General features: G+C 36.8%; 2 protein-coding genes across 7 annotated transcripts in view; one reads left to right on the forward strand and one right to left on the reverse strand.

Annotated features, from left to right (window-relative positions):
• LOC121868462 (spermatogenesis-associated protein 5-like protein 1) overlaps positions 1-24,104 on the forward strand; it is a 26,247-nt gene continuing 2,143 nt past the window's right edge. The window contains exons 1-13 of one of the 5 annotated variants that reach the window (XM_042369114.1): positions 1-188; positions 483-1,213; positions 2,627-2,772; positions 3,367-3,492; positions 4,029-4,145; positions 4,943-5,131; positions 5,965-6,181; positions 6,476-6,676; positions 8,742-8,890; positions 11,415-11,546; positions 12,559-12,663; positions 15,222-15,620; positions 16,545-16,774. In XM_042369114.1, coding sequence (XP_042225048.1) covers positions 493-1,213; positions 2,627-2,772; positions 3,367-3,492; positions 4,029-4,145; positions 4,943-5,131; positions 5,965-6,181; positions 6,476-6,676; positions 8,742-8,890; positions 11,415-11,546; positions 12,559-12,663; positions 15,222-15,389 — 2,271 coding nt within the window. In that variant the 5' untranslated portion in view covers positions 1-188; positions 483-492 and the 3' untranslated portion in view covers positions 15,390-15,620; positions 16,545-16,774. Of the gene's footprint in view, positions 189-482; positions 1,214-2,626; positions 2,773-3,366; positions 3,493-4,028; positions 4,146-4,942; positions 5,132-5,964; positions 6,182-6,475; positions 6,677-8,741; positions 8,891-11,414; positions 11,547-12,558; positions 12,664-15,221; positions 16,775-24,104 lie in introns of those variants that run through there. The other 4 variants (XM_042369112.1, XM_042369113.1, XM_042369115.1 and 1 more) reach the window with 4 other exon arrangements.
• Positions 19,155-24,104, reverse strand: part of LOC121868463 (protein PTCD3 homolog, mitochondrial-like) — a 17,203-nt gene continuing 12,253 nt past the window's right edge. For both annotated transcript variants that reach the window (XM_042369119.1, XM_042369118.1), the window contains exons 12-14: positions 23,120-23,353; positions 21,946-22,137; positions 19,155-20,597 (exon numbers count right to left, since the gene is read on the reverse strand). In XM_042369119.1, the coding sequence (XP_042225053.1) occupies positions 20,454-20,597; positions 21,946-22,137; positions 23,120-23,353 (570 nt within the window). In that variant the 3' untranslated portion in view covers positions 19,155-20,453. The remainder of the gene's footprint in view (positions 20,598-21,945; positions 22,138-23,119; positions 23,354-24,104) is intronic.

Genomic DNA, 24,104 nt, shown 5'->3' on the forward strand with positions numbered 1-24,104 from the left:
TTTTTCTTTTCAGTTTATCAATTAAGCAGTTATCTAGTTATTAGCTTACTACCGGAAGCTGCCCAAAATCCTTCCTTGGTAGCTGGGATCACTGGAGTCATGAGCTGAGAGCCGCCACCCACGTGTCAGCTGATCCATCTGTCCTGTACACGCTCCCATAAACTATCTCTATTTTAAACCCTTTTTAGGTAAGTTATATACTAAATAACATCACTATATACTGAATAATAACTTACGATTCGTTGTTCAGTTACGTAGTGTATTCCTCTTTCATTAAAATTGTGTTTATTACAGTATACCGAGTACCTATATCTAGCAACACTGGATTGATTCTTGTTTCCATTTATCAATTTAATAGATTGTAGTTAAAGTTTCCATAGTTACATCCAATTCTATCGATTCCTGGTGTTAGTCTAAAAACCCATCTACCTAGACAACCGGACAAATATCCACAGTTTTATTTATTTTTTTATTTTTTTCAGATATGGATCCATGATGATAGAACAAGTTTATGTGGGTTCTGTTAACAGTCATGGACCTGAAGACATGCAACAGTGTCTTATACCAGCACCTCTCCTGGTCTCCTGTGGGGGTGCTGTTGGTGGATATGTTAGAGTCTGTCTCAATGGTGATCTTAGCCTCATTTGTCATGCTGTGCCAGTGATGAATGCTTACTGTGATTTGGGTTTTCAAGTTATAGCTTGTAATTGCGTGCACACAGGAAAGAACAATTGTAAAACGTCTGTTGTAACAGGAAATTATACTATCAGTGCTTCTCAGGTGACTCCCCTGAGTGGTGCAAACATTAAAGATATCAGTGTCATTGTTGTTTTAAATTCAGTGGAAGATGTTCTTCATTACAGAAAAAATAAGGAATGTTTTGAAAGTTCTCTCAGGGAGTTGCTGATGCTGTATGGTGTTGTGAGTGAATGCAGAATAAATTGTGGAACAAACCCTCTAGCTAAAGTTTTGGGCATCTCTCACATTATTGTTGTAAATTGTTCAGTGTCACCGAGTGAAGTTGGTCTTGTAACTGCCAGTTCTAGCATCGTTCTCATTGAGGTTCAGAGTGAAGACAGACGTAAATTGATAGTACAAGATACAGTGAACTTGGGTGGGCTGGACCAGGTCTTGGCATATCTGAGGAGACTCATCACAGAACCTTGGACCAGACAAGAGCAGTTTAGTGAAGCTGGAGTCATGTATCCATCAGGTAATGTCAGTCGTGCATTTGTATTAAATCTGCATGTATGTTATTGACTTTTAAATATACTGTACATTATTATTTACATGCATCTATATAATATAAACTTTATGCAGTGTTGTTGAAATACAGTATTTATATATGGTGGCAGTGCTGTTATCAAAGTGAGCCTTTGCTAACCCACAGGATATTTCATGTTATGATGCCAGTTGTAGGTTAGTGAAACTGCCTAATGTAAAATTCATAACAGGAAAGTCCTCTCTTCTGGCCTTGATGGATCTCTGACACGGTGGATCATCGTCTGTTGCTTGAGGATCTTTGATCATTCGGTGTCTGTGATGATGTACTCTCACTATATATATATATATATATATATATATATATATATATATATATATATATATATATATATATATATATATATTTATATTATTATTATTATTATTATTCACTGGTATACTGATTAGCTTACAGTTTGTTTATTACTTTACTTATTCTTTGTGGACATACTGTACCAAAAAGTATGTGGAATGGTCTGCCTCAGGCAGTTGACTGGATGTGCCATAAATACGTAGTACCCCGATTTACGCGGTCAATTGAACTCATGGGGTACCTCGGAAAGTGAAAACCGCGTAAAGTGAACAACAGAACATATGGGATTAATTCCAACAGAGACTGGCCTGACCCCCAAACTCCACTTTTTCAGACACAATACCTACGTTGTAGTAAAAATTACATCTTAATTTTATGATGGTATGCACACACAATTAATAATTAAGAGAAATATCAATAATATTAGTTTTTTTAACACTTACATTAGTAGAAAAGATGGCTGTGCACACGGGGATGGGGGGTTGGTTCCGAGGCAGAGGGCAGATTATTGGCCCTCACCTGTATCACTTGTATCAATTGTATCACTATCCACCACAGAGGCTTGCAGGGCCTCTTTGTCAAACCCCTCAAAGTCTATACAAGTCCATATCCTCACTATCACTGACTTAGGCCGCCTGTGGTGGGTGAAGAACTCGGTAATGTTTTGATGACTGGGCGACCTTGTGCGCATCCTGCCCGCGCCGCTTCCCGCGTATATGAGTAGATGCACCGCGGAATGTGAAAGTTCGGTTCTGGTGAGGCACCGCGTAAATGAGAAATCGCGGAAAGTGAAACCGCGTAAAGCCGAGTAATACTGTATACAGAACAGAAACCTGTTACTGTATGAGTCACTAGTGCCACACTTAAGGTACACATGAAACTCAGACCAGCCACTGGATGAGTGAAGCTAAAAATTATCTAATGGATAAATTTGCAATTTATTGGGACTTTTATTTCAAGATGGAAAATGTATTTAATTTCCCATAGCTAGTTGCTACAATAATTGAAACAGTGTCAGGGAGGACAAAAACCAAAAAAATTGCTTTCTAGGAGTACTTTTGGTTGGACCTCCTGGTTGTGGCAAAACATCTCTTGTTCGCCAGTTGTGTGCTGAAACAGGAGCCTGTCTTGTTGGAACTGCAGGAGCTGAACTTGTTAGTCCATATGAGGAAGAGACAGAAAAAAACTTTGTTAAGGTTAGTATTGTATAGTATGATAACTTAAACACTGATTTTATTATCATTACAATTATTTGTGCTTTTTGATCTGGTGTGTTAAGTGATTCCTCCAAATGGGGGAAATATGCAGTGGGTTATTTTGTTAATGGGTAACCTAAGCAGTACAGTACAGTACTGGTAAGTCATAATTATTTCAGGAAGTTGCAACCTGCCTTGCCAACTGTTCCCATCCTGTGGGTTGGCATTAGGAAGGGCATCCAGCCATAACACTGGTATGGTTGGGTGCAGGTAGTCCTGGGTTCAGTCCCCACCACAAGTGGAGGATCAATCCCACAATGTAGACAAACTTATATACAGTAAAGTGGGTACTGTAGTGGGAACACAGTCAGGTGCACTTACCAAGGAGGTGGGGTGATAACTCACTAGATGAGGAATATTACAGTCATAGAATCAACACACCCATAATCTTCATGGCCTGGAGATGTTTACCAAAAGATTCATCATGAATTATTCTAACTAGACCATCTGGTACAGTACCATACAGTACTATAAGAAATTAAGCAGCTTAACACACTGGACTCAAAATGATAACATTCTCATCTGAATTTTCAGGTTGCAGAGAGAGCACAGGCCTTGAGTGAAGAAGGACCGTGTTTGTTCTTCATAGATGAAATTGATTCACTGTGCCCCATGAGAACAAAGGAATCTAGTCTTCATGATCTCAGACTCACGGCACAGGTTTGTGGATCACGGCCTCCAAAGAGCAACACCATACAGTCTCTCCTTCACATCAGTGTTACAGTGATGTGTTTAGGCTCAAATAACTCCTTTTGTTTTTGCTGATGACTTAGAATAAATCATTATGAACATTTTCAAATTGATATTTACCAACAGCCTTCAGAGAATTATTTGGGATGCACCAAAGTTATTATTATGATTTTAAAGACATCAAAGTAGACAGAGGATATGGAGACCACAAGATCCATAATACAGTATTTACTTCATATACTTCTGATGACAAAAATAAATTATAGCTATTATTATTATTATACGTCCAGGGTGTTCAGTAAGTAATGCAACCCATCAAATGCGATAACATTATGTTTATTGATGTAATGAGAATGAAATGCATTAACGTAACAGTGTTTTATGTTTCAGGTACTGTACAGTATAACAAACACTAAAAATGATATTACATAAAATAATTGATGGAGTAAGTTATTGTATGGTGTAGGTTGCATTACTTATTGGACACCCTATTTATTGTGCAACAGGTTCTCTTAACTCTAGATGAAGGCAGAAGGTTTTCCAATCTTACTCTCATGGCTGCAACTAATCGTCCCTTTCACTTAGACCCATCACTAAGGAGATCAGGCCGGCTTGAAATTGAAGTAAGTACAGCTAGTATACTTTCATAAGGTTAATTACTGAAGCTAATTTAGTTTGTTAGTTCAATTATATGTTCAGTAAACCATTTTTCATACCTAAGTTATGTTAATCTCATCAGACTTCTCATGCACTTTCATGCCCAACTGAAAAGTAACTGAGAGCATTCAAACAACTTTATCATAGCATAGTAATATAGATACAGTACTGGATAACCTTTTTCAGTGTATATATGTGTGTGTATTTGTTTTACTTCTTTTCAATGATATGTTTCAAGAGATTTTGCTCAGTCACTCTCACTACACCATAACTATGAACAGTATAATATACAGTATTGTGATTAAGAGATAGTTTTTACAAATTTGTTTTAAAATTCAAAACAATAACATATCCCTGCTTATATTTGTCATCGGTCATGTAGTGTATTTCTTTTACTGTAATACAATTTAGCTTATGTGTGCTTCTTAAGATACCAAAACACCCTCGATACAAGCATGTGACAAAATACAGTACTGTAGTATAGTTCTACAGTATAATGATCACAGACATGAAGTGTAAACTATAAAACTGTGCTCTATTGATTCTTAATATGAAGCTGACTAAAGTGATCCCACATTTCTACTGTCTCTCTCTGAATAGAATGTAGAGTTAGTGCACTACAGTATGGTAGAGCATATATCTCTGCTATATTTGGTGTGTTTTAATATATTTACACCTTGTTTCCCACATCTCATTAATAGAATGTATACAATATTTTAAGTATACATACAGTAATTGTTTTTTTATTTAAATTTTTTTCTAGATTCTTCTGAATGTTCCATCAGCAGCTGACCGAGCCAACATACTAGGTGTTCATAGCCTCAACCTCTTGCCCAGCAATCACCCAGGATTGGCCAGAGTTGCTCATGCCACACCAGGTTTTGTTGGGGCTGATCTTCGTGCCCTGACTGAAGTTGCACAGCGGGAAGTTGAGGCAAAACACACGGAAAAGGTAAGAGTGGATGGAGTAATTTTTTTTGAGGAAAACATAATAAAGTTGATGAGATGTAGGATAATTTTATAGTATACTGTACTGCACTTACTGTAAGTAAGATTATAAGGAGAAGTAAAAAGGTAAAGCCTTTACAGATGGAGCAGAAGAATGCTTGTGAGGAACCTGAAGCACTTATGTAAAGATGCTCAATGTAGAACCAATATTGAGCGAGTAAGGAATAAAGATTAATGGAGAATGAGAGTTGAGTGAGCACACATTCTACTGAGATGGTTGACATGTTATATTGGGAAAGGAAGGGAAAATAGACATCTAAATACAGAATAAAGATTGTAAATTAGTAATATCAGAACTAAATTACAGTACAACATGCCCTTCAAATTCGCGGGGGTTAGGTTCTCAAAATGGCCGCCAATCGCCAAATAACATTTGCTGACTTTAAAACTACCCACAGACATTCTTGGGTACATCCAGGGTGTCATCCGCGAATAATAAGGACCGCAAAATAAAAATCCACGAGTACTGTACTGTATACTGTCTACATTAAAATCCTTTGAATCCAGACTAATTCACCCTGAGAGTGATCTGGATAAGTAATACCAAAGTAAGATGAGTATAAATAGATAGAAAGAAACACAAACAGGCCTAGGAAGTACTGTACTTGTTAGGCCAAGGAAGTACTTGTTAGTACCGATGGGAAATTCTGCAGATATGATGCGTAACTTAAGTCTGGTATGAGTCACCTCTAGTTTATAGATGGAGAAGCACCCGAGGTATACACAGGTTGACCATTTTTTGACATGATCAACACTTATACAAATTTTTTTTTCCAGAAAACATTGACTCCAGAAGAGATCATTGACATCATGTTGGCCCAAGCAGCATCCATTACTCCAAGTATCCACAAGACTCTGGACTTTATCACTGCCAAGCCTGTTGGGTCACCAATTGGTGGACTGAGAGAAGTGAAGTTGAAATTAGACCAAATATTTATCCACCATGTAAAGTTTGCTGTTGCCTACAATAAATTGAAGCTTAAGCAACCTAGAGGTAAGAAAAGTGATTAGAGCATTATGTATTTTTCACGATTAACTTTAGAAGACAGTGAATACAATTGTGCAACAGTGAAGGATGAACTCAGACACCACAGGTAATCCAGTTTTTCACAATGTCTAAGTACCTCATATCTAAACACTTTTCTTGTGACATTACTCACTTGTGATACTTCTTTATGTCCAACTGATCTGCAGATGTATCCTAAGTTCACTATATTTATTGTCTGTACTACCGTTGGATATTGGTAATTAAAAAAATTATTCATACATTATTTTGTATTTTTTTCAGGATTATTGTTGTATGGTCCTCGGGGTTGTGGTAAAACACGTCTGGTCGCCTCACTGGCTTCTTCTAAAGGCTGTACCTTCATTACAGCCAATGCCTCTCACCTCCTCTCACCCTATGTTGGGGACTCAGAAAAGCGAATTGCTGCTCTTTTCCACGCTGCTCGCCTGGCTCAGCCCACTATTTTGTTTATTGATGAAATTGGTAAGCCATGTTTTGTTTACTACAGTAGACAGACCTCAATATAATGCAAAATTGGGACTGAGAATGTCACACAATTTCAAATAATGGAATCATTTTGTGTATTTCAGTAGGATATGTGGAACACTGAACCACGGCCCCCAATTAGACACCAATTTTTCCTACCAAGAATCATTCCATTATTTCAAAACACTTCTTAACACATTATAACTCACTATGAACAACTGCTTCCTTGATGGCAGTTGTTCAGACTCGAGGTGACTAATTGCTCACTAGAACTCGGGGCGTCGGGAATCGTAAGTGATCTGTGTAGACGCTGATGGCCAGTCACGTCACTCAACATAAAAAAAATCACCAAAAATTTTGCAAATGTGATTGACATGAGAGATTTTGGCAAGTCACTCCTTTAAATTTTTTCTTGTTGTGCCTCTCACACACACACACACACACTCACACTCCTGCCCTTCATTTGATTAATATTCACCTGTAAAATTGTCTGTAAAGTATTTATTAGTTTAAAAAAATATTGTTGGAATTTTCATTACTTCACTTATTCAAATTTGTAACCATTGTTTGTGTGTGAACTGCTGAGGATGGATTTTTTTATTCTAGAATCCATTACAACCAAACTGTACATTTTAACAAACTTCTAAAACCACCATAGAATATTAACCAATGAAATAACAAAAATCAAAATATACCAGGCACAATCCTAGACTTTTTTATATATTTTTTTCAATATCCTTTTTGCCACTTATCAGCCGTTTGGGCGCTCTATCCAGTGTTAATAGAGGAAGAAACCTGTGATGTTTGGTAGTGAGAGTCACACTGGATAACACCCTTCTCACCTGTGTCCGGGCTGAGGCTCGAACCCTTGACATATTGGTGAGAGTTACGCGCTTTACCACCAACACATCTCAACACCACCACTACAGCTGGTGCTATGAACAGTGTTGCCAACTCTGAAACTGAAGTCCCACCAAAGTTTATTTAAAATTTTTGCTAGATTCACCCTTAAAGGAGCTTTAGCTGTATACTGTCACATCAAAGCTTGTAGACATATAAACAGTAGTACCAAAAACATATAAAAAGTATTAATGAGAGCATAGAAAATGTAAAATTATACAAGTTAGTGATACTGTCCAAGTATCGGGGACACACACAGCAACACAGCCCTCCAGATGGGATGCTGTCTGTCTGTCACCTATCAACGGTAACCAGTGTCATTGGAGGTGTACAGTACAGTAGTGGGATATGCCATCATAATGCTCCCAATTGATAGTAATTTTAACGATATTATTGTACAGTATAAATAAACTTTAATAAAGGCAGCGATGTACACACGCAAACGAAAGGAAAATTATCTGTAAATCTTAATTTGTATCAGGTTCTGCTCTTCTTCATGTAGAGAAAGAATCTAGGTGTATAGTAGACACACTCAGGATAAAGGAGCTTACTGGTAAGGCATAGTGTACTGGGTAGCATTTGTTCACCGTAAATGACCCACAGAAATGTATGAATTTTAACACCTCAAAAATATTACATGTATAGAGTTCAACCTCCTACTTTTACATTAAAGTTTGATCATAAAAAATCACATTATATATGAGTACTGTGTATACAGTAAAAGTAATAACTGAAACTAAGCAGCAAGTGAATAATTTGGGGAAAAAATCCCCATATAATTTGTTATCGTTTTTCATGAAAGATCAACTAATTTTACATAGATTGTAATTGATTTCATATGAAAAACATAAACCAGTTGCTGAAAAATCAATACAGCACAACTCTTCCATGCTAGAAAGTTACAACTAGCCTTGGGCGTGGGAGGTGACGATGTTATGAATAAGGCGGTGGGCCTGTTAATGAAACATATTTAATACTCCTGGAAGAAATGAAACATTAAAACCATAATTAAAGTTTTTTACACTAAGGCTCACAGGTTCTTTGTACATGTCTCTCCCATCTATGACGTTACAGGTGACGGTGGTACACTATGTTAGGATGAGTTACGTCCATTGCTGATTATTTATTACAGTGCACTAAAAAAAAAATTACACCCTCACAGATGGAATATTTGGATCCCGAGAAGGGAGTGGTAGTGGCGTGCACATTAACATCTTGAATGAACTACTTCAAGCCATGGATGGAGCAGATGTCAGAGCCACCAGCATACAAGGAGCCTCCCTGCTGACCAACTCTCTCACCACCCAACATGTAAGATGGTACCACTCACTCCTTGATTTTATAGTCAGTATCAAAATAATGTCAGATATTTTGCCACACTGTCCTACCATTATTGTTGAACTGTGACACTTGACCTTTACTGGTAGTCATTTTACTGTCTGGTGTTTGGAAGATTATATTATGGTACACTTTTTTGTATATTATAAGAATAAAGATGAATTTAATCAATGTGGGGCTGATGTTGCCTTTCACCCGTAACTCGGTGATTTTTCTCATTATAAGAACTGTTTATTGATGTATCTACTTATCCATAGAACTCATAATACATAATTGAACAGATTAATACACAGAGACTCTCATTACTCTGTAGTTTATGGCCTTTGATCATTGTGTGTCAGATAACAACTATACACTATTAAACAGGAATATTTAAAGGTGTGGTATTGTAAAGTACTTGCAACACTGGGGATTCAATCATTGAGGGATTTTACAATAAAGGCTCCAGTAATTATAGTAGTACAGTATGTTTTTAGTTCACATTTCACTTTGTTAGACCATACATGACTTTGTGACCATGTTACTTTCCTTCACTTGATGATGGGACTGGGTTGATGAGTTGCTAAGTGCATTTTACTTACAGTATTTACAACTCATTTCTAGCAACTACCTATGGGGCGGGCCAAAAAATTAAAAACACTCATTTTGTACTTCTATGGGAGTAACACCATTGGCTGGTAGTGCTGCCATCTGATCAGCAGTAATTAACAGTGAAGGGGCGAATTTATCATTGTGAAAATTAAATGGTTTCTGACTAGCTGGGTCGCCTGGCGTACTGTTGGCAAACCTCCCACTCACTCTACACATACATTCACCTCCAACACAGAATACACACCCATACTCTTCATTTTTCTTATTTTATAGGTTTATATTTTCATTACAGTATTTCTAGGTTACATTTGAGTATTGAAATTATTTTTCTATAACTTTTTTAGTTTCATTATAATTATGTAACAGTGGCAATATGCATCGCCATCTCACAGGCGACTGGCAAAGTGTTATGTTTTGAGTTGTGCTCTTTGTTCTAATTGGTAAACATCAATACAAACAACAATGGTGATGCATTCTTGTTGGATTCCATTAGTTTTCTTTGTTGTTTTTATTATTTTTTAATATTAAGTAAAATAAAAGGGGAACTGAACCTTGTACTTTAGAGGCTTTGTTCCCAGAGGCTTCATCCAGAGCTACACCTGTAACATTATTTTCCCACATTTAAATATTGATACTAATTAAATAATAGACTGCACAGTCAAAAACTCATACCTCGGCACATAGGGGGTTGAGGCCTTGCCGAGTGATTAAATTTGACGACTTATCGGTGATGAGCCTATACGTATACTGTATACCTACTGTATATATAATGAAATAAAAACAATTGTACGTATCAGGTATTTACCAATAGCAAGGGGGTAATTTCTTGATGAGCTTGTGAATGGCAGACGAACTGAACTGTATTGTCTGCAACACTTCACAGGCAGTGTACAGTACTTGTAAAGGTACAGTACTGTACATTGTTCTGACAAACTTAACACTACGGTATGTAGTGTACACTTCACAGGCACTGTTAATAATTGTTCTGACAAACTTAACACTACACTTTATAATTAACACTTAACACTATCTGTACAGTAACACTTCACTGGCACTTATCTCTGTCAGAAGGTCTACCTGTAACAACAGGCACACATAATTATATTGTGGGTCAGCTTGCCCAGTTCTTGAGCATGACTCCGCTCCTGCTGACTACTAAAATGTGCAACAGTTATCTGGTGCAGTCTCAGCTTATCAGATGCTGAGCTATGGGGGTTTTACTGTAAAAGAAATGTACAGTATTCTTAGGCAATCTCCTATCATAAATAACTAGGCATTTAAAACACAGTATTTGTCAACTCTTCCCCCATGCAGTGTCACCTGCCTCATATCATTGGCTAAAGACAAATTTCTGGTGTTGACTGTACATAAATGCTATTTATATGGTAAAAACACGCACAAAAAAACAACAACAACAGTACAGTATAATTCAAAGCCAATAACAAAAACAATCATGGTAGTGGTTACTTGAATTTTAGAAGATGAGGTACAAGTATCCCTAAGTGAACGATGTGGTTTCATTCCTGAACACCTAACATTACACCAAATTATCACTAAACGAGGGATAACAGCAAATCAAGGAGAGCTGAAAAAGAGGTTCAAACGAAAGAGTAGTAAACAAAGGTAATCTGCTGCTACTTATCATTATTCTCCTCTAATAAGTTAGTTTAGTATTGTCACTTAATTTTTTATCTACAAAATTATTGTCTTTATAAAAACTTGTGATTCATGGAAATTTTTTATATAAAACATAAAATTAAAGTAAATTTTCTCAGCAGCATTGAGTAGCTGTAAGAGTGTTTGATGATCCATTAAGGCAACTCCCCACCCGGTCACTGTCAGTTGTTGAAGAGTCTGGCACTACAGCAGCTATGACCAAGTTTTAATTACTGTTGTTTTATTAAAGGATGGAGTGTTGGTTTGTGCAGCCACTAATCATCCGGGTAACTTAGACCCGGCCTTGCTACGACCTGGCCGCTTTGATCGTTTGGTGTACGTCCCTCTGCCAGATTATGAGGCACGCCTTGATATTCTCGGAGTAAGTTCGTGCCAACATGTGAAAAAATTAAATTCTTGGCTGTACTTAATCATATGGTTCTCCTGGTTAACTCAATGTAATGATGGCTGATAATGTTCTGGCTTCGCTAATAGATTACATTATTTTGTGTACATATTGTAATTGAACTGAAATGATTCTGTTGAAAGAGTTTTAAGAATGTTGCTACAGTATACAGTATTGCAAAGGAGTAACTGTTTAATTAAATGCATTACTGTATAAATCTACAGGTATGGTATATGAGAAGTAGATGTACACTCAGAAACCATATTCTCTAGCCCACCTGGGTCGGTGCTGGAGGTTAGTACAGTGTGCTTTCTGGACGGGGGCCCACTCTAACTATCACGAGGCAACACACGCATGAACACACACAGTCATAGTACGGCTGTATAGATGACATTATGTATAAATATTGTTATGGTATTTTATACTCTGCATTATCTTCATTATATATGAACACGAAGAAAAATTATCATAGGTTGTAGTTACGAAAGTATGAATGGAAATAAACACTTCCAAACCGAGTGTACCTCCATCACAACCTACCTCACTTGATGGTCTGTCTGTCTGTCTGTATTTCAGTTTTCTCTATCTGTCTATCTCTCTCATCCGCATTCTCCTCCCACACTCTGCCATACCTGTAAACACCTGGTTTCCGAGTGTACATTTCCATTGGATACATTTCCATTATTGTTGGACATACAATATTTACAAAATTACCGAGAGAGAAAATGAGGATACATGAAGGAGGTCAGTACAGTCCACTCACTGATGATATTATGACTAAATGACTGCAGAAGGATAGGAATAGTGAAGAAGGTGTAGAAGAGAGATGTAGATGGTGGATTACTTAGTGGGCGATGACTACACCATGTGAGGGAAAGTTAGAAAGATGCATTAAGGAAAACACCGTGGCAGGAAAGGGGGGAATGAGTTATGTAGTGATTAGTTAGCATGGAGGTTCTTCAGTAATGGTATATTTGATCTTTTACAGCTCAAGACGAGTAAGATGCACGTACAGTCAGATAACATTCTTGAAGTATTAGCCAGAGAGACAGAGGGCTTTACTGGTGCTGAGCTGGAGAACTTGGTAATGAAGGTTTGTATAATATATCCAAATGTATATATGTTAAGTAATGAATTGTTAATGGAAATAAGATATGGGCTATACAAGAACTGAAAGGTCATAGGTGAGAAGAGGTTACAGATCTAGGAAGGGAAATATGTTAAGACTTGTAGTATGTGTGAAATTACTGTACATATAACTTACTGAAAAGAAGACAGTGTGACATTGTTTATCTTTCTGGTTTGTGTCACAGTATTAATGTTTCCCTGCATAAACCACAAAGGTAGATGGTAATAAAAGATTTTTTTTTTTGTAAGATCATGAATAAATCTGTCAAATTATTTAAGCATATAATGTGTATCTAATGTTTGACCTATCCTCGGTTAAATGATTGACTAATGTACTATACACTGTTTTCAAGATATTTTAAAATGTATCAATCATTAGCTACTGTAAAAAAAAAAATCACTACACACAGGAGCAGCAGAGACCCTCTCACTCCCTTGCTAAGTGTGAACTCTTACACACGAGGAAAGTTTATTCCTGTTTATTTTTGAACAGTATGAATATTATTATTTTGCTTGTGTGTGCATGTAATATTGTATAAAAAACAAACTATATCTACCTGAAATTACAAGTTGAAAAATAACCAACATAGCTCACAACTTGGCCTGGAGTGGTAAGGGGAAGGCTAGAGTAATGTACAAATACAAACTAAGATAAAATACTGAAAAACAAAGGAATATTATCACAGATGTAACGGCCTGCATGATAAGTAAAATTAAGCCTGAATCAAACTCAAAACTCCCTGTACATATCTCCTTTACCAACATTCATAAACCATACCACCTACCTTGATGTTATTTAACAATTATGCTACTTCAAACAACATTAATATACAATCTAGATGTAAAAATATGCAGCTAAAAACCATTAAGGAAAAGCTAAATTAAAGTTTATCACAACCACCATTTGCATAGACACTAGGAGACACTATTTCTGCTGACTCCCTAGCAATGTCCCTCACTCTCACACACACTCCTCCCCCTCCCCAGTTCAGCCAGCTAACTCCTGCACAAAGAAATGATCATTCTCTTTATGTGTTTGACCTTATAACAATTATTATTTTTTTCTCCACAATATGTGTGTAGGATTGTGTCTCCATGTAACTGAATAAAGAAAATATAAATAAAAGTTACATACAGGTACAGTATATCTACCAGAAATTACGAGTTAAAAAAATAACCATAACACCTCACAGCTCGGTAAGATTAGCCTATCATGAGCAAGACCCAGGTAGCTATTGTTAACCATAAATGACCCATGGAAATGCATGAATTATAACACCTTAAAAATACTATGCATAAAATTTGATCATAAAAACTCGCACTGTACTGCAATTGAGTATATACGGTAAATAGCATTGGTACCACATAATTACATACCTCATGTATTTTTAAAGAATATTTCAGGTTTCTTGGTAAAACATTATAATATGCTGTAATTCACAATGCTAGTATCCTGTACAGTATTATTTCCATACTCCAAACTAATCAATTTATCATTATGATTGAATGTTCTGTATTTTATGATTTCTTTTGTCATCAGTCACTTTTATGGTATAAGCAGCGTTAGAATACTGGCAGACAATAATTTAACACCAGTTACGCCTTTAGTAATGGGGATTTATTCTGCAGATGGCCATGAATTGGAAAATCTGTGAATGCAGTTGATAGCTTACATGAACCGAACTTTTAATGATAATGCCTTTAATAAATTCCTAAATATATTAAGAAATATTCCACAGTAATTATAATAAAGTATTAAAGAACAGTTTATAATTGAACTTACCTTAAATTATGATGATGTGTAGTAGAGGTTGATCATCTTGGTCATGATAGCATTACTGTATTGTTGTTACAGCTCCACAGGTGAGGATGGTGGTGAAGGAGGTAGGGAGAGAAGCCGGCCAAATTTACGCTGGCAGATGAGTTGGATGGAGGAAGGACTTTTGCGAAAAACAGCCTTACAACCTTTTCATGGATAACATTTTTGTCCACTGGCACATTTATATGATGTTTGTCCTCCATCCATAAACTTAATGCCTTTACCATTTTTATTCAGGTCTGGCCATGAATTTATCGAGAAACTTGGACTGTATAGGGGCATTTAACAGTGTCCCTTACCTCTTTTTCTTTCTTCTTGCTGAGTGAAGTGACCTCATATATGCTGAAAACCTACACCTGACTGCAACATTCATTCCACTCACAAGTTTATCTAATAATATAACTTTACAGAAGGGTCTTCACTTTCTTTTACCATTTCACCACCTTTAGAGGCTGTAAATGCAAGATACCAAGTGGGCAAAAGTTGTAAGAGACTAGTTTTAAAAATTTTTGAAATGCAAAATGGTGACATAAAGCTTATCGACTACGAATAGTTAAAACTTTGACTAATGTGTTATTGCTGTAATTCTTTGTAGCTTAACTGTGAGCAAGTTCCTGAGGCAAATGTGAGATAGCTAAAGATTTGTTAACTTATTAGAAATTTTTTTTTTGCATAAATTACTCATGTTTTTGACTGACTTACAGGCAACCATGGCAGCAGTGAAGAAGAACCTGTATGATCAAGACACCCATTTAGTGCATCTACAAGAGAAAGATTTATTAGCCGCTCTACACTCCACCTGCCCAGCTGTCACTGATAAGGAAATAAAGGCTTATCAGGAATTTGAGAGGAATCTTAGTTTTAAAACATAAATGAAAAATTGGGTGTTTGTTATAATATTCATAATTTAGTTCTTATTGTGATTTGTATATATTTGTTTTAGAAATTCAACAATAAATCTTGACTTCAAAAAAATTTCTTTTTCATAGATATTAACTCGTGAAGGAATACTAATGGATCATGTGTTTATCACTGTACAAGAGATAAGTAATTGAGGTTACGGTACCCTCCTACCCAGAGTGAAGCTGGAGGACTGAGTGGAGGTAAGCTTAGTGTTGGGTTAATTTTCCTAGGAAGTACAGCAGAGTCTCGCTAATTCACTGGTTAGGTACCAGAAGACTTCGTGAATTATCAAATCGCAAATTATAGTTTAACTGATTTTCAGTGATGTCTCCTTTAGCCGGAACGATTGATGTAGAGCACTTCTGGGAATGAGACAATTCTCTCAAAGCTGGAAAAAAAATCCCTCCTTGCAATTTTCTGGGTAATGGAAAAATTTTCTCGGAATTTCCAGAAATTACGCATTAAACCACCCTTCGAACTCAGAAAAATATACCCCATCTTTCATGGAATTTTCTCATAATTTGTCGAGAAAATTTCAATTCCAGCCATCAGAGAGTTTCGGTTAACTGAGATATTACTATTAGTTTGGTACCAGAGGTAAAAAAATACCCATAAAGTGTTTCATAACTGCTACCTTTGTTAATAATAAAAAACAATAACAACATCAACAATAATACGTATTTGTTAATTGCTTTTGAAATATTTTTTCTATACAGTATTTGCCACATCCTGTACAGGTTTACCAGATTTACAATATTTTGCTTTAACGATTGTGCTGTATATAGACCACCACCCTATTTGTGATGTAAACAATCTGCACGAGTGATGGTCATCGTCTGGCCGATGCATCTCTCAGTTCACCGCCACCCGGTGCACTACAGTACCAAGCTCTGTTCCCTGGTGATTGTACATGGCCGTTATCATGAAGCTCAACAAATAATTATCGGTGTTGTTACTTATCATTCTTTTACCTTACAGGGAAAGGACATGACTAACGCTTACATTTTACTCTGTTTTGGTAACTCTGAAGTGATTTTCACTATGTTTCTTGTGATTGTAAAGTGCTTTGTCTCTGTTGTTGTGAACAGTCTCGGCCATTATCATTGTTTTTGTGTTCTCATCAGTCGCTCTGTTTTGGTGACTGAAGTGAGCTGTGTAACTTTGAAAATGTCTGGGGGAGACCAAGGCACCCAGAAAAACCGTGTCTCTGGAGGTGAAGCTTGACATTGTGAAGCAGCCCGAGACTCCTCAGAGGCTGTGTGGGAGTCAGAGTGTCATCTCCACTCCACCTACAGGAGCCCCTTAGCCTTGAAGGGGACACGTGATGATGACCAGGGCTGTTCTTAATGATGTGGTGAGTGTTGTTTAATTATGATGTAGGTATATTATTTTCGGTGATACATGTAGGTGTCCAACTGCTGGGAACATAAACACAGGAATACCTCTTACAACACTGCCTCATGGAATGTTTTGTTATGTAGGAAATTTTTATTATAAAAAAATATTAAATGGTTCAAAAGTTGTGTGAGAGACCACGAGATGCACAACACTCCTTTAACTTGGAGCCAGGCACTCAATCACTGGGAGTAATACACACTGATAACTTAGCCCACCTCCACCAGGCTTCCCATAGATGTGTATTTAGTACACTTTAGTACTCTCTTTTTAACCTATACACCTAACTCTTGCTTGTATAGTTTTTCTACCCCATGTATATCTATGGCAACTTTAAAACAAATACATAATATCTAGATTTTTGTTTCTGCTGGTGGCACACATCCCCTTGATATTGATGCACATAAAATTCATTCTTCTGTCATTATCATCATCATTTTCTGGCCATTACCTGATGGCAGCTCTCCATGCTTTGTGATAGCTTGCAGTCCCTCTTGACAAGTTCTTAACTCTAATGAAATTTCTTACAACTCTCTCCGTGTCCTTCTTAGCCTGCCCCTGCCTCTCTTCCCCTCCGCCTCTTATTGTCTCCTCCATTCTCTCCACATGCCCAAATCACCATAGCCTGTCTTTATGCAAAACTTCATTAATACTCTATTCATTATACCCAGCTGCCCTCTTCACTCCAAACAGGGTTCCTATATTTTAGTATTACTTTGCACATCCACCTCACCATATTCGTTTTCACTTGCTCAAGCTTGCACATGTCATTTTCTTTAACTGCCCGTGTTTCATTAACATCACATTCCTCATGCCATTTGCTACATCATACTTTTCACACATAGGGAAGGTCCTCTTGCCATCAATAAAAAGACCAACTCCCTTAACTTCCTCCAGTCACTTCTGACTCTAGCTTCAGCACCCAACTCCAGCACTGATCATGCCACCCAGGTGGCAGAATTTCTCCAGCCTGGTTAAGGCCCCATGATAACTTGCACTACCATTTACACCACTGAAACTTTGTGTACCCACCCTACACAATACTGAATTGCTACCAACACCTTTCTTTCAGACAGTACATTGCCATTTCCCACTAGTAATTATTTTTGTTTTGGCCACATTCACTCTCAAGATGTTGATTCTAACACATCCTTTCATTCCTCTACTGCTTCTTCATTACTATCTGCTATCATCACTCGGTCATCAGCACACAACTCCCAGACAGACCAGTGGTAGTGCCTCTAGCCCCATGATAAACAGAATGTGTCCCAAGACACTCTTAGTGAACTCTAACTTTCACTTAAAATTTCTCACTTGCCTTACCATTTACTCTCGAGCAATTTTTGAGCCCTCATATAATTCCATAGTGACTCAAACAAGACACTCTGCGACCCATAACTTTCTCATTGGCTACTGCACTACAGTACTTTACATAGCACCCTGTCAAAGGCCTTCTCTAAATCAACAAAGTACAGCTTTCTCTCCCTCACTAGATATTTCTCTTGTAGTTATCTGGTCATAAATATTGCCTCTGTAGTCCCTTTGCCTGGCCTAAACTGCATTTTATTAATGTTCACTCTTTCCCTTATCAATTTTTTTATCACCTTTTCTACAATTTTCATACCTTGATTTTACAGCTTCAGGCCCCTGTAGTTTCCACATTCAGGTGCATCACACTTTACCTTTATCGAACACACTCTGCCAGTCAGCTGGAACAGTCGGTACATTCCATCATTATTGCTTTAATCAATTTAATCATCATCAACAAACTAACATCTTCTGATGCTTTCAGCATTTCTACAACTATTCCAGAGCTTCCAGCTGACTTTCCATTCTTCATTTTGTCTAGTGCCCTTCCTGTTGCCAACCTACTGTACTTTTTCAGAGTGGAAACTGGGCAATATATGTAGGATTTCCAAGTGTCCTCTTAGTTGGTAAGACAGAATTACTTTTCTCTGAGGTAATCAAAGATTAACTTCCTGACACACCCAAGACTAACACCTTGGTCACCTGACACACCCAAGACTAACACCTTGGTCACCTGACACACCCAAGACTAACACCTTGGTCACCTAACACACCCAAGACTAACACCTTGGTCACCTAACACACCCAAGACTAACACCTTGGTCACCTAACACACCCAAGACTAACACCTTGGTCACCTAACACACCCAAGACTAACACCTTGATCACCTGACACACCCAAGACTAACACCTTGGTCACCTAACACACCCAAGACTAACACCTTGGTCACCTAACACACCCAAGACTCTTAACACAGCTCAGGAAATGACACATTATTGATTAACTTATTATGGATGAATTCACACTTTCATTATATTTATACAGCTTTTATTTACATGGTTAAAATACTAATATGAATTTAGACATTTCTACTACAGGTTGAAGCTCCCATAACCAGCAACCACAGGACCAACTCCAAGCAAGATATAATAAATTACCATTATTTAGAATGTTGTAATTTTTATGTACTTGTAACGAGTCACTGATACTGTAACTGTACTTTATATGTAGTGTAATTTCTTTGAAGTGTTTTAGGTATAAAAACACATTTGGTATTTTGAAATCTGGGAGCCATGGTGCAGTTCAGTAAGGGTAGAATAAAACTGTAACACTTCAATAAGCACACCACCACCCTCGGCTATGAATTATAACAAATGAACTGAATGGCAGGAGCGATCGGCACGCTACGAAAACATAACCGTAGTGACAAACTGGCAAAACTATGAGATCCTGCTACCCATTGGGAGGTTTGCTGGGTAAAGGAATTTCTGAAAACGATGCAATTTTTGGGAGTTGCCGTAAGTTAAAATGCCGGACATGGGAGTTTCATCCTGTATTAGTAACAAGGGGATTAACCAAGGTATGTTTCAGTAAATTAAATGATAGAAAGTAAAATATCCATCATCACTAAGTTCTCTATAATTGTATTGGCAATTTTTTGTTCAGTGTCTAATTCCCATCCTTTCTCTTCCTATAAGAACTTAGTTTCAGTATTAAATATGCTTAAAGACATTGACTACAAATTTCATAATAGTATTCACACATGGCACTTGCTTGCAACATTAAAGAATTATTTTGTTTACTATATACAATTACTGTACAGTACTAAAAATTAGTTGCACTTTCATATTAATTCTCTTGCACTTAACAGCTTACAAAGTCAGCAACTGTTAATTAAATTACTATGGTGCTGAAGTTATGTGGAGGGAAAACTGGAGCATTTTACTTATAGCATAAGAGACTGATTGGGGGTAACATTAATAATGACAATCCTATAAAACAAAGCAATTTTTTTATACTGTACTGTAAATGTAACCGGAAGAAAACTATTTTTTTCCCTTTGACTTTTGATAAATTATCCATCATAGATTCAAAATAAAAAATCTTGTAAATTATTTTCATAATATACATGAGTTTAACATATAAATGATACTAATTACTTCTTATCTATAAATTGTTAATGGTGGGACTGCCTCTATACATGAATACTGTACCTGTGTTTCTCCTGGGTGCTGTGTTGAAGTACCACACACTTCCTCTTGTCCCAGTTTTGTACATGACCGATAAATATTGTTTACATAATACTCAATAATTAAGAATATCAGAATCTTCATGGTGAACTTAGAAGCTCACTACCAAAAACTGAACTAAGTTTTGCCCGGTTCTGTGTGCTGAGAGTTAACTTGGATTGAAGTTGTTTTGCCATTTCCCCAGCCTCTTGGTGTCCAGCATCCAGTGCATATATAACTATGCTCTGTATAAAGAAAAGGCCACTATAGAATGCAATTAAATATTCAAAATTATTTGATATACTGTACACACTTAACTCTTGTTACACCATGGGAGTAGTATTTCACCAACAGCCAACACTGATCGTTACATTAAATTCTCATTCATCGGGATCTTACTGTGTGTGTGTGTGTGTGTTTTTCAATAAACTTAAGTACTGTATTATTATCACAGTTTCATTAATATTACAGCTCCTCCCCGACCTACGACGGGGTTAGGGACCCAAATCCAGGTCGTAAGTCAAAATGGTCGTAAGTCGGAAATGCTTAGTCAATACATAGAAAATCTAAAATGGGCGTCTCTTTTTCTTTTCAGCTCCACAAAACATTCACTTTTAAGCTTGCCAGCCATTTTAAAGTGAATTACAAACGAAAATTTTGTGTGTACTGACTTAGGAACTCGAAAATATGTAATTTGACCAAATTTTGGTACGACTGAGGCAGGTCGTAAGTGCGGGTGGTCGTAAGTCGGGGAGGAGCTGTACTGTATTAATCTGTGAAGGCTCCTAATGTGCATCACATATCAAGGTAAAGAGTTAGCAAACCAGCAGGTAAAGAGTTAGCAAACCAGCAGGAACTCTCTCACCCAATAACACTGAAATGTCCACAATGTTCAAGAGGGATACAGTACAGTATCAGACTAGGCAAAACTTCCACCGTTCTCATTTCTCAGTCCTACGTAAAAAAAAAAAAAAAAAAATCAATCACACTCGCATTTACCGACCTGTTCTCATTCCATTGTCCCTCAAATAAAAACTACAATATACAGTAGATGGTTACACATCAAGTTGGTGTCAGCCATATTTCATAAAAAAGGTTTATTCAGATTTCAATTGCAATACATATAGATGAAGAAGAAGAGTCAGGAGTGAGAAGGTTGGTGTGACTTCAGCATCTCTTGTCAACAATATTCTGGTATAAAATCCCAGAAAGTGTTACGCCCAGGCTAAAAATTACAGTAGGTTCGATGTTCTTAGGTAGCTTGAGTTGAAAATCCACGATGGTATTGTTATCTAAGGAATGAGGAAATTTTGCCCACTGTGACAGCCCCTTCAACACATTGTCATGATCAGAACTATAGTGTGTGTTTGTGGTTTTCACTGGGGATGGAATGTAACTGCCATTTCCGTCTGAATGCACTGATTACTTTAGTGTAGATTGCCTAACATAATATTTTCCTGGAATGCATTACCACATTATAAGGAGAGTCTAATATGTGCATGTGTCTATTTATATACACTACTTTTTCATAAAACATCACTTTAGGGTAATATAGAAAATTGTAATTGTTAACGTAAACATGTTCATACTTACCACAGCTATGTCAGCATCTTTCTTATCAACTGCAACTTCATTCAGAGTGTGTAATGAGGTAATGGGTATAGCTCCCAGTACATTGTGGGCATTAGTATTTGCTTCCTTCATCACCTCTGAAGCCTTACCATACTCTCCACAATAAACCAAGGTAGTTATCAAATCTCCAATCATTTGGCCTGTCCATGAAACCTGGAACACAAGATGCAACTAGTTATACAGAACTGTACATACACACATTACCTTAAATCTGGAACACCAAGAAAATCATACACTGTACTGTACTGTACAGGTCTGGGAGTGTAGTTATTCACACTATGAGACAGACTACGTATTAAGAGGAACACTGGTAGTGGCTTTAAGAGCAACAGAGGAGCCATATCTGAAAAACTGATCAATGAGAAATTTTAACATTTTCAGATGAACATCAATGAAACCAAAATGTATATCAAGGGATTTGTGACTTGAATTATTGTTGGACTTCTTGTTAAATAGGTAGTTAGTTAGTAAGGCAATACTGTAGTCTTGAAGAACTACTGAGTCAATACCTCTATTTTATTTTATCAGATCAACTTAATACAAAGAATAATTAAAAGGGTTTTATGTAAAGATGGGGTGGAAAATAATTCCCTGATTAGGAAAACATACAGTGAAAAGGTCAAAGTGGGTCCCATAGGCATGACTGCCTGTTTGAGACAGTGTGGACATAGCACACTAAGTATACAAGGAGGCGGTGTGTCAGGCACTGTACTTGACCTCCTTCACTTTCTTAACTTATAAAGTTAATGTTTCGTATGAAATGAAAATGTTCAATTACTTTATAAATATTGAAAACTTAAGAGACAGGTAAAATATTTAGCATATACTGTACTGTATTCCTTGATTTCTTAAAGAGTTAATTACCTAAATGTGTATACTGTATTTTAGTCATAAATTATTAATATATGTGGGTGTGCCAACTGCCCTCCTTCCTAGGCAAGCCTTGTCAACTTCTACATCTGAATGGGAGTTACACCAGATTCTGTAGGGCGCTATTCCTTATTTATCCTCATTCAAGTTAAAATATTACAACCACACCCAGTACTATCACTTGCTAGAACAAAGGGACAGAGAATATTTTCCTACATCGTGGCAAACTGTTTGTTCAAATGTTGACCAAGATCTAAACTGTTACCTTTTGTCGTCTGGTCTCATCCTGTCCCTGCACCCTAGTCCATATATCCCAAGCAATATCTGCCAGCTGCCGAGTTAACTGCTCCTGTTCTTGTGACGGCCGATACTTGGACAGTGCCGACAACACAAGCGTGACGAGCCGCTCTTGATTAGTGTGGTCAAACACTATCATGTCTGACCATAGTTGGGGTAAATATTCAAATGCCTCCTGAACTCCCACTGACCTCAACACCTCCTGTAAATTAGAAACTCTACAATAAACTTAGAAACATGTACTGTAATACAAATCAATTGTCAAAGCCAAGTTTAATAATTACACCATTACTATCATGTACAGTCAATAAAACAATATTCTGCATCCTTGTCTCTGAAACCATCGGCAACAATCACTGTGACAGAAGCCATGATGATTATTATCAGATTTCTTGGTCCAGTGTGTCATGTTGTGGTAAAGGTGCAGAATAATCTTCTAGTGGGTGTACATTAAGTTAAGGTTGGTACTTGTGTGATGCATTGTGTAACCAAGACGATGTGTTCTGTATATCACATATATTTAATACATAGACATTAACAGGAATACATATAAGACCAATAACTCACGAGTCTTGTTTACAATTATTCATGGTCCGGTGTGTCATACAGCATAACCCCGTAGAAGTCAAGAAAATGTTTTGTTGGCTGTACTTAAGACGCACAAAAATTATATTCCTTTACCTAAATTTCAGTATCTATTACATTATCATTCATTATAGGGGTAACTAAATTTATTGTGTAATTCACAAGCAAACTTAATCAAAATAATAAGGTTTTGTTTTAATTTACACCTTTTAGAAATTTCAAATAATTCTCTTTGCTCTCCTGACATTCTACAACTTATGAAATTTTATGAGAATATTTTCATTAGTATATAGTACAGTATATAAAGGTTGTGAAGAAAATTATGTATATCTACTCGAAATTGTGATGAAAAATAACAATAACAAACT

Source organism: Homarus americanus, unplaced genomic scaffold (assembly GCF_018991925.1).
Source record: "Homarus americanus isolate GMGI-L3 unplaced genomic scaffold, GMGI_Hamer_2.0 scaffold21930, whole genome shotgun sequence".
Lineage (NCBI taxonomy): Eukaryota > Metazoa > Arthropoda > Malacostraca > Decapoda > Nephropidae > Homarus > Homarus americanus.